At 47.9% G+C, this 13,160-nt stretch overlaps 1 protein-coding gene across 4 annotated transcripts in view; it reads left to right on the top strand.

Moving 5' to 3' along the window:
- FAM135B (family with sequence similarity 135 member B) overlaps positions 1-13,160 on the top strand; it is a 281,764-nt gene that overhangs the window by 253,996 nt on the left and 14,608 nt on the right. For all 4 annotated transcript variants that reach the window (XR_007148766.1, XM_047843019.1, XM_047843020.1 and 1 more), the window contains 2 exons: positions 5,414-5,568; positions 10,423-12,400. Coding sequence is in view for 3 of the 4 variants with exons in the window: in XM_047843019.1 (XP_047698975.1) it covers positions 5,414-5,568; positions 10,423-12,400 (2,133 nt within the window). In the remaining variant the exon portion in view is untranslated. The remainder of the gene's footprint in view (positions 1-5,413; positions 5,569-10,422; positions 12,401-13,160) is intronic.

Genomic DNA, 13,160 nt, shown 5'->3' with positions numbered 1-13,160 from the left:
TGATTTTTTTTTTCTCTTACTGTCTCCTAGTCTTTGTTTCCTTGAAACAGGCAGGATAATGGTTGTAGAACATCCACGCCCATGGAACACACTGTTCAAGCCACAGACTCGACTCACAGAATGTTAGGTGATGACTAATACGTTACACAATCGTCTCTTGTGCCCGCGGGCACTGGGGACACCACAGGGAACAAAGTAAAGACTCTGTCCTTGGGGTCCCTCATTCTAGGGCAGAAACAGGCAAGATGTAAGTTGTGTCATTTCAGGTAGCGACAAGTAAAGAGAAACAAGTCAAGGTGAGGACACAGAACATGAGGAGAAAGGATGCGGCCAGCGTCCTCATACACGGTGAAGGACTAGCTCTCAGAGAAACAAAACCCAAAACTCGGGTCTCTAGTGTTTGCTGACTTCCACTGTGTGAACGCTGGCACCGTGGTCACTTTCAAGCTGCCACTATGTGTTTTTTGCTTGTTTGTTTCAAATTTTTGTTTAGATTCTGATTAACAAACAGCGTAATATTGGTTTCAGGTATAGAATGTAGTGGTCTGTCACTTATGTACAACACCCAGAGCTCATCACAAGTACCCTCCTTTTTTTAGTGTTTATTTATTTGTGTTGAAAGAGAGAGAGAGAGAGAGAGAGAGAGAGAGTGTGAGAGTGTGTGTACACGTGTGAACAGGGTTGGAGCAGAGAGAGAGGGAGACACAGAATCCAAAGCAGGCTCCAAGCTCTGAGTTATCAGCACAGAGCCCGAAGTCAGGCTCAAACTCAGGCACCGTGAGATCATGACCTAGGCCGAAGTTGGATGCTTAATGGACTGAGCCACACAGGCGCCCCCAGGAGGAAGTAAACTTCTTATTAGGTCATTAAGAGTAAGACGCACAGAACAGAAAGGGCATTTTATGTCCGGAACCGAGAACCTTCCTGGAGGAAAGGCACAGAATTTCCGCTCACATCGAGGCAGTGAGTGGGTGAGCAGGGTTAGCAGGTTCGCACGGGCGGGGTCCAGCCACCTGGGGCTCCGAGCTGCAGAGGGAAGGTGTGCCTAGGTGTCAGAAGCGTCCCTCCAAATCAGGATGGACAAGTGGCCAGACGAGGTGGAACCCATGTGTCCAGAACCATCTCATTCAAGCTCAGACTAGATTGTGTCTCTCAAACAGCGGGTCACAGCCATTTAGGAAGATGTGACATCCACGTAGTGGATTTGGAACAGCGCTTTTTAAATGAAGTAGGCTGGGATGGGCCAGAACAAGATGGAGCAGGAAGTACGAGTGAGATGTGTTTCTGAAACTTGTTTCCTTGTGTGTCTGGGAGTGTGGGATTGCAGCACTCGTTTGCCGTGTAAAATGAATGAAAATGCCATGGGTTGCTATGTTTTATTTTTTTAAACTTTATTTATTTATTATGAGAGAGAAAGAGCAAGGGAGGGACAGAGGGGGGCAGAGAGAGAGAGAGAGAGAGGGAGAGAGAGACTCCCAAGCAGGTGGGCGCAGAGCCCGATGTGGGGCTCGGACTCACAAACTATGAGATCATGACCTGAGCCAAAACCAAGAGTCCGACACTCAATCAACTGAGCCCCCAGGCGCCCCATGGGTTGCAACATTTTAAAACGCAGCGTTGCCGTGTTTAAAACGGTTTAGAACTGGCTGGTAGCAAGGGTCTGTTTTATTGTCTCTCTCTTCTGTCTCACCCGTGTCTAGACTGTGCTTTTCAAACAGTAAAGCGTTCAGGGAAAGTTGCTAGTGGAAATGTTATGAATGAAATGTGAATGTCGGTCTGAATGGGAGTGAATGCAGGAAGACCGATACTGGTGGTCTAGCACCTGGAACAATGACCATGGGTTTATCACTCTGGCTTTTATGTTTTTCTGTAGTAATAATTGTAACACTCATCTTTAAAAAGCATTCACTTTACAAGATGCTGCGTATATAGTGTTGAACACAAGAGGCACTTTACCTGCCTTGCTGATGCTTTTTCTGTTGAGAGAACTCTGGTAAGAAGCCGTGCTGAGTGCTGTATGTTCATTGGCTCGCCTAATGTTCACAATAACACTATGAGGTCATGATCTTAGGGGTTGTGGGTTTAAGCCCCGTGTCGGGCTCAGTGCTGACAGCTCGGAGCCTGGAGCCTGCTTCGGATTCTGTGTCTCCCTCTGTCTCTGTCCCTCCCCTGCTCACGCTCTCTCTCTCTCTCTCTCTCTCTCTCTCTCAAAAATAAACATTTAAAAAAATGTTTTAAGAAGAAACTGGGGAAACCAGGGCTCAGAGAGGCTAAGTAACTTATCTTAGACCACACAGCAACCATGTTATGTACACATGGACTGCTGGAGTCCAGATCCCACACTCCTAGCCTCCTCATCATGGCTGTGCTGTATAGTGGTGATCCATTCTCCCAAAGAATACACGGAAGAACCGAACTGTGGATTTCTCAAGCTCTAAAATAGAAATATCCGTATGTTGCCAGCTGTCTCGCTGGAGTCTGAGTAAATCTGAAATGGAAATAAGTAGGTGATGAACAGGGCCCTGGATGCTGCGTATAACAGATCTCCAGAACTTTCTCGTCTTATTTCCTTGAAACTCTATGCCCTTTACTTAGCATCTCCCCATTTCCTCACCCCGGCCCCTGGCGGCCACCACTTTATTTTCTGACTCTGTGAATTTGACTATTTTCGACTCCTCCCGTAAGTGGAATCACACATCATTTGTCCTTCTGAGGCTGACTGATTTCACTTAGCATCGTGTCCTCGAGGCTCGTCCGTGGTGCCACGTGTGACAGGATTCCCTTCTATTTTAAGGCTGAATAATATTGCATCATTCTGCGTTTTCTTTAACCCTTTCCTGTTCATGGACACTTAGCTTGTCTCCAGAGCTGGGCTGTTGTGAATAAGTGCCATGCACATGGGGGTGCACATATCTCTTAAACACCCTGGTTTCGGTTCTTCTGGTTAAGTACCCAGAAGTAGGATTGCCCAATCATATGTAGTTCTATTTTTAATTTTTCAAGGCACTTCCATACTGTTTTCGAAAGCAGCTGCGACATTCTACATCTGCATCAACAATATACAAGGGGTCCGTCCGACTTCTCCACATCCTCACCAACACTGGTTTTTTGGTTTGTTTTGACAAAAGCCATCCCCGGTGCGAGGTGATAGCTCACTGCATGTGTGCCCTGGAATTCTTAGCCATTTCTTTAAACACATGCTAAGCACTGTTTTAGGTGCTCGGTCACAGGCACAAAGTCTGTGCACATAATACACCACCTTCTAGCAGGAGGTAATTCCCTGCATAAAACAACCTAGACCTGACTCTCCTACAGCTCTCCTGCTGTGTTACAGTTACTTGATTGGTCACCTGATCTATTCATGGCTATTAGCTCTTTAGGTCCAGAATCAAGTTTCCATCCTGGAGGTATACACCCTAGCTTGTGGACACAGTCCTATGCACATGGGTGTCCAGTCCATATACCTTTGTAAAAAAATAAAAACGGGACGCAAATTCCACGTTCCGATGATGGCTAAGAAGTGCATATTTGAACAAAATACCATTTAAATATTCAAAGGAAGGTACACAATATTAGGAAGTTGCTACAGCCTTCAGGGGCGCCTGGGTGTCTCAGTCGGTTAAGCGTCCGACTTCAGCTCAGGTCATGATCTCACGGTTCGTGAGTTCGAGCCCCACATCGGGCTCTGTGCTGACAGCTCGGAGCCTGGAGCCTGCTTCAGATTCTGTGTCTCGCTCGATCTCTACCCCTTCCCTGCTCGTGCTCTGTCTCTCTCTGTCCCAAAAATAAATAAAACATTTTTAAAAATTAAAAACAAAAAAAGGAAGTTGCTACAGCCTTCATGGCTTTGAGGAAGATAATACATTGCTTATCTTTTTTTTAAAAAAGTTTATTTATTTATTTTGAGAGAGAGAGAGGGAGAGAGTACGCACAAGCAGAGGAAGGGCAGAGAAAGAGAGAGAGAGAGAGAGACAGGATCCCAAGTGGCTCCCTGCTGTCAGTGCGGAGCCAGATAGAAAGCTCAATGTCACCAACTGTAAGATCATGACCTGAGCCGAGATCAAGAATCGGATGCTTAACTGACCAAGCCATCCAGGCGCCCTGTATCCTTTTTGACCATAGGTTAAAATCCAATGGAGAAATGAGAAGGAAATAAAATATTCATATTTCAAATGTATATTCAAAATTCATATGTAACATATCCATGTGCAGATGTTTAGCATGTTTGTCACCAAGAGTGCTGACTGGGAGAATTTTCCCTGGGCACGTGTGGAGCTGTGCTGCAGGAACAGGTGACCTGCCTCCACAGCTGACAAGTGACGTGGGGGCCTCCAGAGGTCAGGCTGCTCCAAAAAGAGCGACAGTCAGACAGAAAGTAGCTACATGTGCTTAGTTCTTCTCCCAAACTGGCCAACCCAGTAAGGCCCTCTTCTCCCCTTGTGCGAGTGTGATTGAGGCAGAATGGAGAAGATGACAGAAGAATGCTCATACTTTTCCTTCGTGGGAGGAAATAAACTCTCTCCCTTCTGCAGGGACTTGAGGAGAAGGGAATAAACGTTTCCCACCATCCAGTCCTTTGAATGAGGAATACTGGTGGTTTCCAAGTCTGAAATGAAATTCCTGCTGGTGGAAGGGTATTCAGTTCATGGAGGAAGAACATGGGGCATTTTTTTTTAATCCTACTTAGAAGAACAAAAAACCAGGGCTCCTGAACTAGGGGAACTTACGTGCTAATCAAGGATGCTGGTGTCCACACAGTAAGCAATAAAAAAAAAAAATAGCAATTTTCGATGGTTCTTAATTCTTAACCTATAGGAGGTTAGAAATGCAGGAATAAAGGATACGTAACTTGAAGTGTTTCCTCCAAAGTACTAATTTAAGATTCCTGCCATTTAGAAACTCAGTTCCTGCTCCGCTAGAATGGTATTTGTTGCTTCCCACTGAAATGGGGCGTGATAAAGTGCCCTGGTCATACAATCGCTGACCTCTAACCTCAGTGCCCAGGCCACTTAGGATACAAAGCAGACCATGGCATTGGGGGCTGGGTAGGTGGCTGGGAAGAAAGGAAGAGAGGACAGACAGATGGTGGATTGTCAGAGCCTGCTGAACATTTTCTGAATGTTTTCTTGGGATAAGGGGCTGGAGCAACGATTCTTAACACATTTAAAACTTCCTTGGAGAGGTGCCTGGGTGGCTCAGTTGGTTGACTCTTGGTTTCGGCTCAGGTCATGATCTCCCAGTTTGTGAGTTCGAGCCCCACGTCAGGTTCTTTGCTGATGGTGTGGAGCCTGCTTGGGATTCTCTCTCTCCCTTTCTCTCTGCTCCAACCCCCACTTGTACTCTAAATAAATAAACAAACAAACTTAAAAAAAAAAGGCTTTCTTGGGTGCTAACCCGGTACGTGTGTCCCCAGGATACAGACCCACAGCCAGCTGTCTCTGGACATCCGGAATTCAGAGTATCTCACCACCATGCCCCCGCTGCCCGCGGAGTGTCTGGACATCGATGGTGACTGGAACACCCTGCCGGTTATCTTTGAGGACAGATACGTGGACTGCCCTGCAACAGGTTGGTCTTTGTTTTAGAGAGAACAGCGGGTCCCAGTCCTTTGCCCTATTTGTTTTCTGATAACAGTGGAACCAAATCAAGGAAGTCATTTGTCAGTTCAGGCTCCACCAGTGGGAGATGACCTTATGTCAGTGCAATTGACAGATCCATGTAACACAAGGACAGCTGCAGTAAAGATCCCCTTCCCGACTCCTCCTGGGGTAAAATCGTACCAAGTGCCTCAGTGTTTCCACCTATAGAATGGGAACCAGATTCTCCCCTCACCAGAATACCGTGAGCATAGGATGGGCATCCTTTCTTATCCCAAATGTGCAACTCAGAGATAAAATCATTTCTCTTTGAATTCTAATGGCATTCGATTCAGACTCCTATGGAGTGCTTGCTTCGTGCCATGAACCAGACAAGGTATTCGAAAAAGCAGGCTGCCTCAGCGATCAGATTGGTAGATGAGCTACTCAGCTCAGGGAGAAAAGACAGCGGGTTCCTGTGTATTTGTGTGTTTGTGTCCGAATCACAGTCTGTCTTGCTGGTGTTGCACAGTTTGTTAATGAATTGATAGCTGGGCGAGGGGGTGGGGGGCCTGATGCACACCGGGCATTTGGGAGATGTTAGTCCTCTGTCCCCTCGCACAGCCCTGCTCTTGGAAACCCCAAAGCTATCACAGGTGACAGAGCTGAAGTAAACCCCTAGTCCCTGAAAGAGCCAGAAAATACCCCGCTGGAGGTTTTACCTGTTTTATCTTTTTAATCCTATTAAAAAACAGACAACCCAACCTCCTAAGGCCTATTTCACCGAGAGAAACTGAGGCTCGGGGGTATAAATATGTATTAAAGATCATGCAGCTTATAAAAGCCAACTGACATCTAGTGTCCACATCGTGTAGGACAGTCCGAAGGTAGGGGCTCTGGAGATGGCCAGCTACCCGGTGGTCAGACAAAGCTTATTCCAACTCTGCCTTGACGCTGCGTGTGTAGGTGTGTGTGTATGTGCATGTGATCATTTTCATTACAGTTTTGTCATGTAGCTACAGGCAAGTTGAACAGTTAGAGAAGAAATTTAGAATAAGCACCCATGATCAGACCCCCTGATGGTATCATTAGGCCTCATTGCAGCCGATCTTCCAGTCTGTTTTCCTGTACATGTTAAAACAGACACCCCAGTGGATGTAAGTCTCAGTCCTGCAACATCTCCGTGCAGTTGTCTTGCGGGCTGCAAGTCAACCTCAGGCTTTCTGGAGTTTCCCTGCTGGCCCTCACCCACTCTCCCCCATGTCAGTGCCCTAGACTTAGATGTGGCTGGGGGTCGTCTTTCCAGGGTCATCTGCCCATGCAGTTTCCTCTAAGCTGTACATCTAATTTAGAACCAGCAGCTTCTGTAATGTGCTTGGGACATGGGACTTGGCGGAGTCTGGGCCACCAGCACTAAGGATCCCGTCTTCCCAGAAGGACCCCAAGGCAATTGCTCTCAGAGGGTTGGCTGTCTCCTCAAGATTTCTCTCTACAGACCTCTCACCTGCTCCTTCCCCTCCCGCCCCCACCCCCATTTCCCCACTCAAAACTTTTTCTGACCTTCTTTGTTCCTTCACAAGGTGCTCTGATGATTTAATCCCAGAGCAAAACCATTAGCAAATAAAGAACTATTTCCTTTTTCCTCCAGGGGTTGGTGACCTTAATGTAATTTGCAATGAGGCCATCACATTTGCATTTCATTGTTTTAGCTAGTGAAGAAAGGGACAGAAGAGAGTCCCATTTCCAAATGAAAATAGTAATATTTATTCATGGTTTGCTGTAATCCCATGGTAGATACCTACTGGGTACCAGGCACTCCCGAAGTCTGTCTGTATTGTCTGGATCCTTTTTCCCAGGTACCGTCACTCCTAGGTCCCGAGGCAATTGAGCCATTTGCCTAAGGGCCTTAAAGGTTGGCCCCACTGCCTGAATTTGAATCTTTGAATCTGTTCTCCAACCGTTGGTAACCATGTGAAACTGGGCAAAAAGAATTGTAATTGATATTCCGCAGGCCGACTGTGAGCAGGGGAGAGATCCAGCCACAGAACACGTAAGAGTGAGCGGCACAAAGGCAGTTAGGAATGCATGTCAAGTAATACCATGAGCTAGGATCTGACTACATCTATCCTCTTTGGGTTAGATGTTCTGCTACTTTTTTGTCGCACAGTTGTGGCATGAAACCAGTGTTGTTGATTTTGACAGCCCACCTCCTCACTGGGCTTTCTGTGTCCTGGCATACACTGTCTGTGATCAATCAGAGGCATCTTTCATTTTTGTTCAAAGAACCCATCAATCCTCCTGTCTTCCTCTAATCTAAAGACCAGACTCCTCATGCATACAGGGCATTCGAGTTCATCCATATCGTGGGTTCTCTCTACCTGTCCAACCTCATGTTCGCCCCACGTCCCTGTTCAGTCTTATTCCATTCACACGGGATCTGATGTCTGACCAGACTGTGCACCCCAGGCTTCTGGGTCTTTGCCCTTTGCTCTTCTCTGCACCCAGCACGACTCATTATCTCCTTCTCAGAAGAACCCAATTCGTATTCTCCAAGGTCACAGCCCACGTGGTTCAGGTAGAGCCAACCGTACTGTGCTGTGTATGCTTCCCAATGTTTTGAAGATCCCTTGGAGACAGAGAGACTAGTTCATTATTATTACTGGTCCCACCTCCCGTCTCCCTAACCCAGGGCCTCGTACAGGACTTTGTGCAGAGGCTCTGCCAATTATTATTCATGGATTCAGTCACACTGACGTTGTGGTTTTTTCAAACCGATGTAAACAGCTCACGAGAGTAATCGCCTTTTTTCTGCTACATTTCTGTTCTGTTCTCAAGTCATTTTATGAACACAGCTCAGGGACTATGTGGCGGCCATGGTGTTAGCTGTGGGCGCACAGATATACAACACAAGCCCTTCCCTGCAGTGGGGACAGGAAGTGCACCGGTGGGTCCCATTATACATGGTAGTCGTGGTGGTGGTGTTACAGCACATGTGTGTAGAGGGGATGCTGGGAGTTTGCCCAGAGAACGTCTAACTTGTTGTTGGCCTTGGAAAAGCTCCCCTAGAGGAAGAGACACTTGCTCAGCCCCTCAAGATGCAAAGAACATATCGACCTGAGGAAGAGACCCATTCTTTCCCAGTCTTTGGTCTACTCTTTGACCCAGTCATAAATTTCACTCCAAGGTGTGAGCTGTTGATACGTTGTAAGTGTCTCCGTGATTCACTTCATAACCTCCTATAGTTGTTATATTCCTTTAACTTCTATGAAAACCGTATGAAGGATTTGAATGTTTTAAGTAAAATGAAAGCCTAAACCCTGTCTTCTTTTGTTTGCTGTATATGGGAAGTGAGTAACATATCAGATGGCTTTGTCGAGAGAGTGGTGGTTCAGACAGACATAGCAGGTACTTATTTTCTTTCATTTATGCTTTATTAGAAGGGAGAGAAAGAGAGATAGGGAGGAGGGGGGCGAGGGGGAGGAAGAGAGGGAGGTAGAGGGGGAAGTGGGGGTGCAGGGGGGAGGGAAGAGAAGAGACTGAGAGACAGGATGAGAGAGATAATAGTTTACCCTAGAGAAAAATAAGAGAAAGAAGGTCGTGCTGTGACCCCCACCATCCTACCGGGAAGATCAGAGTGACCTGGGAACCTCTGTGGTCTGAATGCCACGCGGGATAATTGCCCTGGGGACAGAGCTCAAGCTTGGACGGTTTCCCTACAGAAGGCAGAGATCTGTCTTCCCCACATGTGCCATTTCCTATCGTAACTCTCCTGTGAGCTATGTCTGTGAGGCCTGCTGGTCACTATGAATCTGCCCATCCTAGAGTTGAGGCAAGTGAGCTCAGGTGGGAAAAAAAGGCTTATTTATTCTGTCGTCGTCCAAGGCCTCACGGCTGTGCCAGAGTCAGGATGAGAAAGCGGACCTTCCTGGATGCAAAGCTGTCTTTCTACACTGTCAATACTGTACAGAAGACAGGGAAGAGCTTTAATATTTAAAAGTGGTAATTGTCAAAACTGTTTTGATAAGTAAAAGGTAAATCATGAATAATGATATCTGACAGTTGTGCATTAGTGCACGGCGATTCTTACGCTGATTACCTGGTGTTCGGCTGAGTTACGCAGGTCAAGGGCACAGCCTCTGATAAGGCTGCCCTCGGGTCAGACCCAAGCTGGAGGGTTCCCCGGGCCACCCGTGTGCCTGACCAGCTGGCTACCAATTCAGGGCTTCCTACCAACCCCTCAGGTTTGACGATTTGCTAGAACAATTCACAGAATTCAGGAAAGTGCTATGCTTACGGTTACAGTTTTAACATAGAGGATCCAAATATAGACCAGCCAAAGAAGAGACCCATAGGGCAAGGTCTAGAAGGGTCCCAAACACGAAGCTCCGTGACCAGTGCCCCCAGGACTGGTCATCCTGGCAAATCAATGTGTAGTGTCACCAGGAAAGCGTATTCAAGCCCCAGTGTCCACAGTTGTTGTTGGGGTTGGTTGAATCGTTGGCCACGTGATTGAACTACTCTCCTGGGAGATTGTCCCGGTGTTATCTGGCGACCAGTGGTTGGTCTTTCTCGCATGGCCAGTCCCCATCCTGACTCATTTCCTTAGCGTAAACTATTAAAGGGCTCATCTTGAGTCACCAGGCTAGCATACGCCTTCAGGGCCTGCCAGCCACAAGTAACAAAGACCTTTCCATCACTTGGGAAATTCCACGAGTTCAGGGCTTGTCCGCCAGGAACCAGGAACAAAGCTCAGCCAAGTTTTTGATTATACCGTCAGGCTTCTGGATAATCTGTGGACATAGATTCATAAACGACAAACATTCTTCTTTCTTTTTTCTTTTTGTAGGGCACAGTTTGAGCGTTTCCCCTAATTTTGATGTTCAAACAAGTCCCGCAATAATGAATCTGAAAGACAGAGAAGAGAGCCCTGTTGTAAATAGAAAATCACCTTTCAGGGAAGACCTTGTCTCGCCCGCCATGAAACCACCCCAGATGGACTCTGACGAGGAAGTTCTGAGGTGTCCAGAGGCAGATGACAGTGCAGCTACACCAAAACACGCGGATGTGTGCTCCGAATCTCAGGTGTATCTGACAATCGGCGAGGTCCAGAACAAGGCGGCTTTGCCTGAAGATGAATGTTGGGCTGGCCCGAGGGCCGATGTTGGAACACGTCCCCTGGCAGATGAGGACCTGCCCAGAAGGAGGCCGGGTCCAGAGGATGGCCAGCCCCCGGTACTCACCTACATTGATGTGAAATCTAGCAATAAGAACCCGTGCGGCCCTGAACCCACGGTGGTCGTTAGTGCTCAGCACGAGAGTGGGCACTCCCGAGATAACTGTGAACCCGCCAGAACTGTGCCGGGCAAGGAGGTATCAGGTACAAGTCGTCCACATGCCATCTCTTCAGAGAAAACAACACTCCGTGAGTTAAGTCCTCTAGGAAAGGTTGCAGACCGAGAGGGCAAGGTGGTGCTGCTAAGCCTGAAGCTCATCCCCTCTGAGCCCTGCGATCCACTGAACTCTGCTTTGAGGGATCCCTTGGACGTTAGGGCTTCCCCAAAGGACCCTCCCTCAGAGGAGCAGGAGGAAGTGTCGGTGCTCTCTGGGGTCATCAAGAGATCTTCTTCCGTTGTCTCCGATTCAGGCATTGAGAGTGAGCCGAGCTCTGTCGCTTGGTCCGAGGCGCGAAGCAGGGCCCCGGAGTTACCCAGCGACCGGGAAGCCTTGCAACATCTGCTTCGAAGACACGGCCTGCACAGGAACTCCTTGGAGGGCGGACACACGGAGAGCAACACGAGTTTGCCGAGCGGGATCCAGGCGTCCCTCACCTCCATTAGCTCTTTGCCTTTTGAGGAGGAGGAACGGGAGTTGGCCCTCACCAAGTTGACCAAGTCCGTATCTGCACCCCAGATCAGTAGCCCGGAGGAGTCTGCTGGAGACACAGACGCCATGCAGCAAGGTGGACCTCTTGCTGAAAGTTGCACCGTGCCCGTCAAGACCATAGACTCCCCGGGATCCAGGACGCGGGACGCTGGTGCACAGGTGGTTTCAGGTGCCGACAACCAGCAGGGCCCCGGTTACATAGACATCCCCAAAGGTAAAGAGAGTCAGTCTGAGCCTCAAGGACCTAGCTGTCTTGATGGCAGGACGGAGAACCCTCCAGGTGTGGAAACCAAAGGTCTTCATTTAAAAATACCGCGTATCATAGCCCTTGAAAACCCTGGGAATGGATCTTTCCCTAGAGTACTAAAGGAGACCCCAAAGGGCATGCCTGAGGACTTGAAACTGGAGAAAGGAGCTCGTTCCCACAGCAGCATCTCGGATGATGAGACTGTTGCCCACCGTACGGTGCCTGCGTTGAACTATACCGCAGTTGCTGACGCTGTCGACCTGGGCTCAGCAGGCAAACAGAGCAGCTCACCTTGTATCATGGATGATGCAGAGTTCAGCAAGGGAACCAATGCTGTCCTGGAGGCTGGGCGTGAAGCGGGCACTGCGTGCCCCACCGTGACCCACTCCGTTCACTCCCAGGTCTCAGGAGACCAAGAGCCAAGGGCAGGCACTTCCGTTATGGTGTCCCACCTGCCCGCGGCAGAGACCTTCACCCTGGACAGCCTGAAAGCCGTGGAGGTCGTCAACCTGTCCGTGTCTTGCACTGCCACGTGTCTCCCTTTCTCGTCTGTGCCCAAGGAGACCCCTGCCAGGGCCGGATTCGCTTCCAAACAGACCCCATTGCCCATCACTCACCAGCCTTTGGGTTCCTTTGGAGTCGTTTCCACTCATTCCAGCAAGTTGGAGGAAGAAGTCAGTGAGAGGATGTTCAGGTGAGCTTGCTGACGGCTTACCCACCCCAGCACAGATTTGGGTTTGCCCACATATTTCTCAATTCCATGCATCCGTCGAGATAGGAGTTAGTTCCCGACTTAGATAACTTAATATGCTTCTATCATACAAGTCCGAGATACAGGACAGTGCAAGTCAACACACTCAGTAAGCCCATCTCTCAAATACAGCCACTGCGTAAGTTCTCTACACTTTTTTTCTACGTACATCCCTATATATTCTTCTTTTGCCAAAATTGGATAGTTCTATACAAACTCTAAGGTTTTTTTTTTCAACTTTAATATATTGGGGACTTTTCTATATTTACAGATTTATTTTTGCATTCTTATTTTAACGTTTAAACAATATTGTCTAGGTATAGCTCGATTTATTAACAAACTCCTTTAGAGATGGGCATTTAAGGTTTTAGTCTTAGTTTTTATCATGAGAAACAATTCTCTTACGACTGTCACTCTACCTCCATCTTTGCACGTAGAGAGGGCAGTTCCTCAAGAGGCTTTGGGGAAATTTCGTCAGATTTACCTCCTAAGCCCCCTTGTACAATTCCTACATTTATCATCCCTTTTGCAATGCCAAAATCCATCCCTGCATCCTCTCATTGGGTTTGTATTCCTAGTGCTCCCTCATCTATGAACTATACATTTGATTAAGTATATCGTGGAATCATTTGATTACTCTCCTACAAAATGATGGAGAGTTACCTATTAACGGTATCCACGAAAGAGATTGCACAGGCAGGTA

The sequence above is a fragment of the Prionailurus viverrinus genome, chromosome F2 (assembly GCF_022837055.1).
Source record: "Prionailurus viverrinus isolate Anna chromosome F2, UM_Priviv_1.0, whole genome shotgun sequence".
NCBI lineage: Eukaryota > Metazoa > Chordata > Mammalia > Carnivora > Felidae > Prionailurus > Prionailurus viverrinus.
The sequence above is the reverse complement of the archived record's forward strand: the minus strand, read 5'-3'. Positions and strand labels throughout refer to the sequence as shown.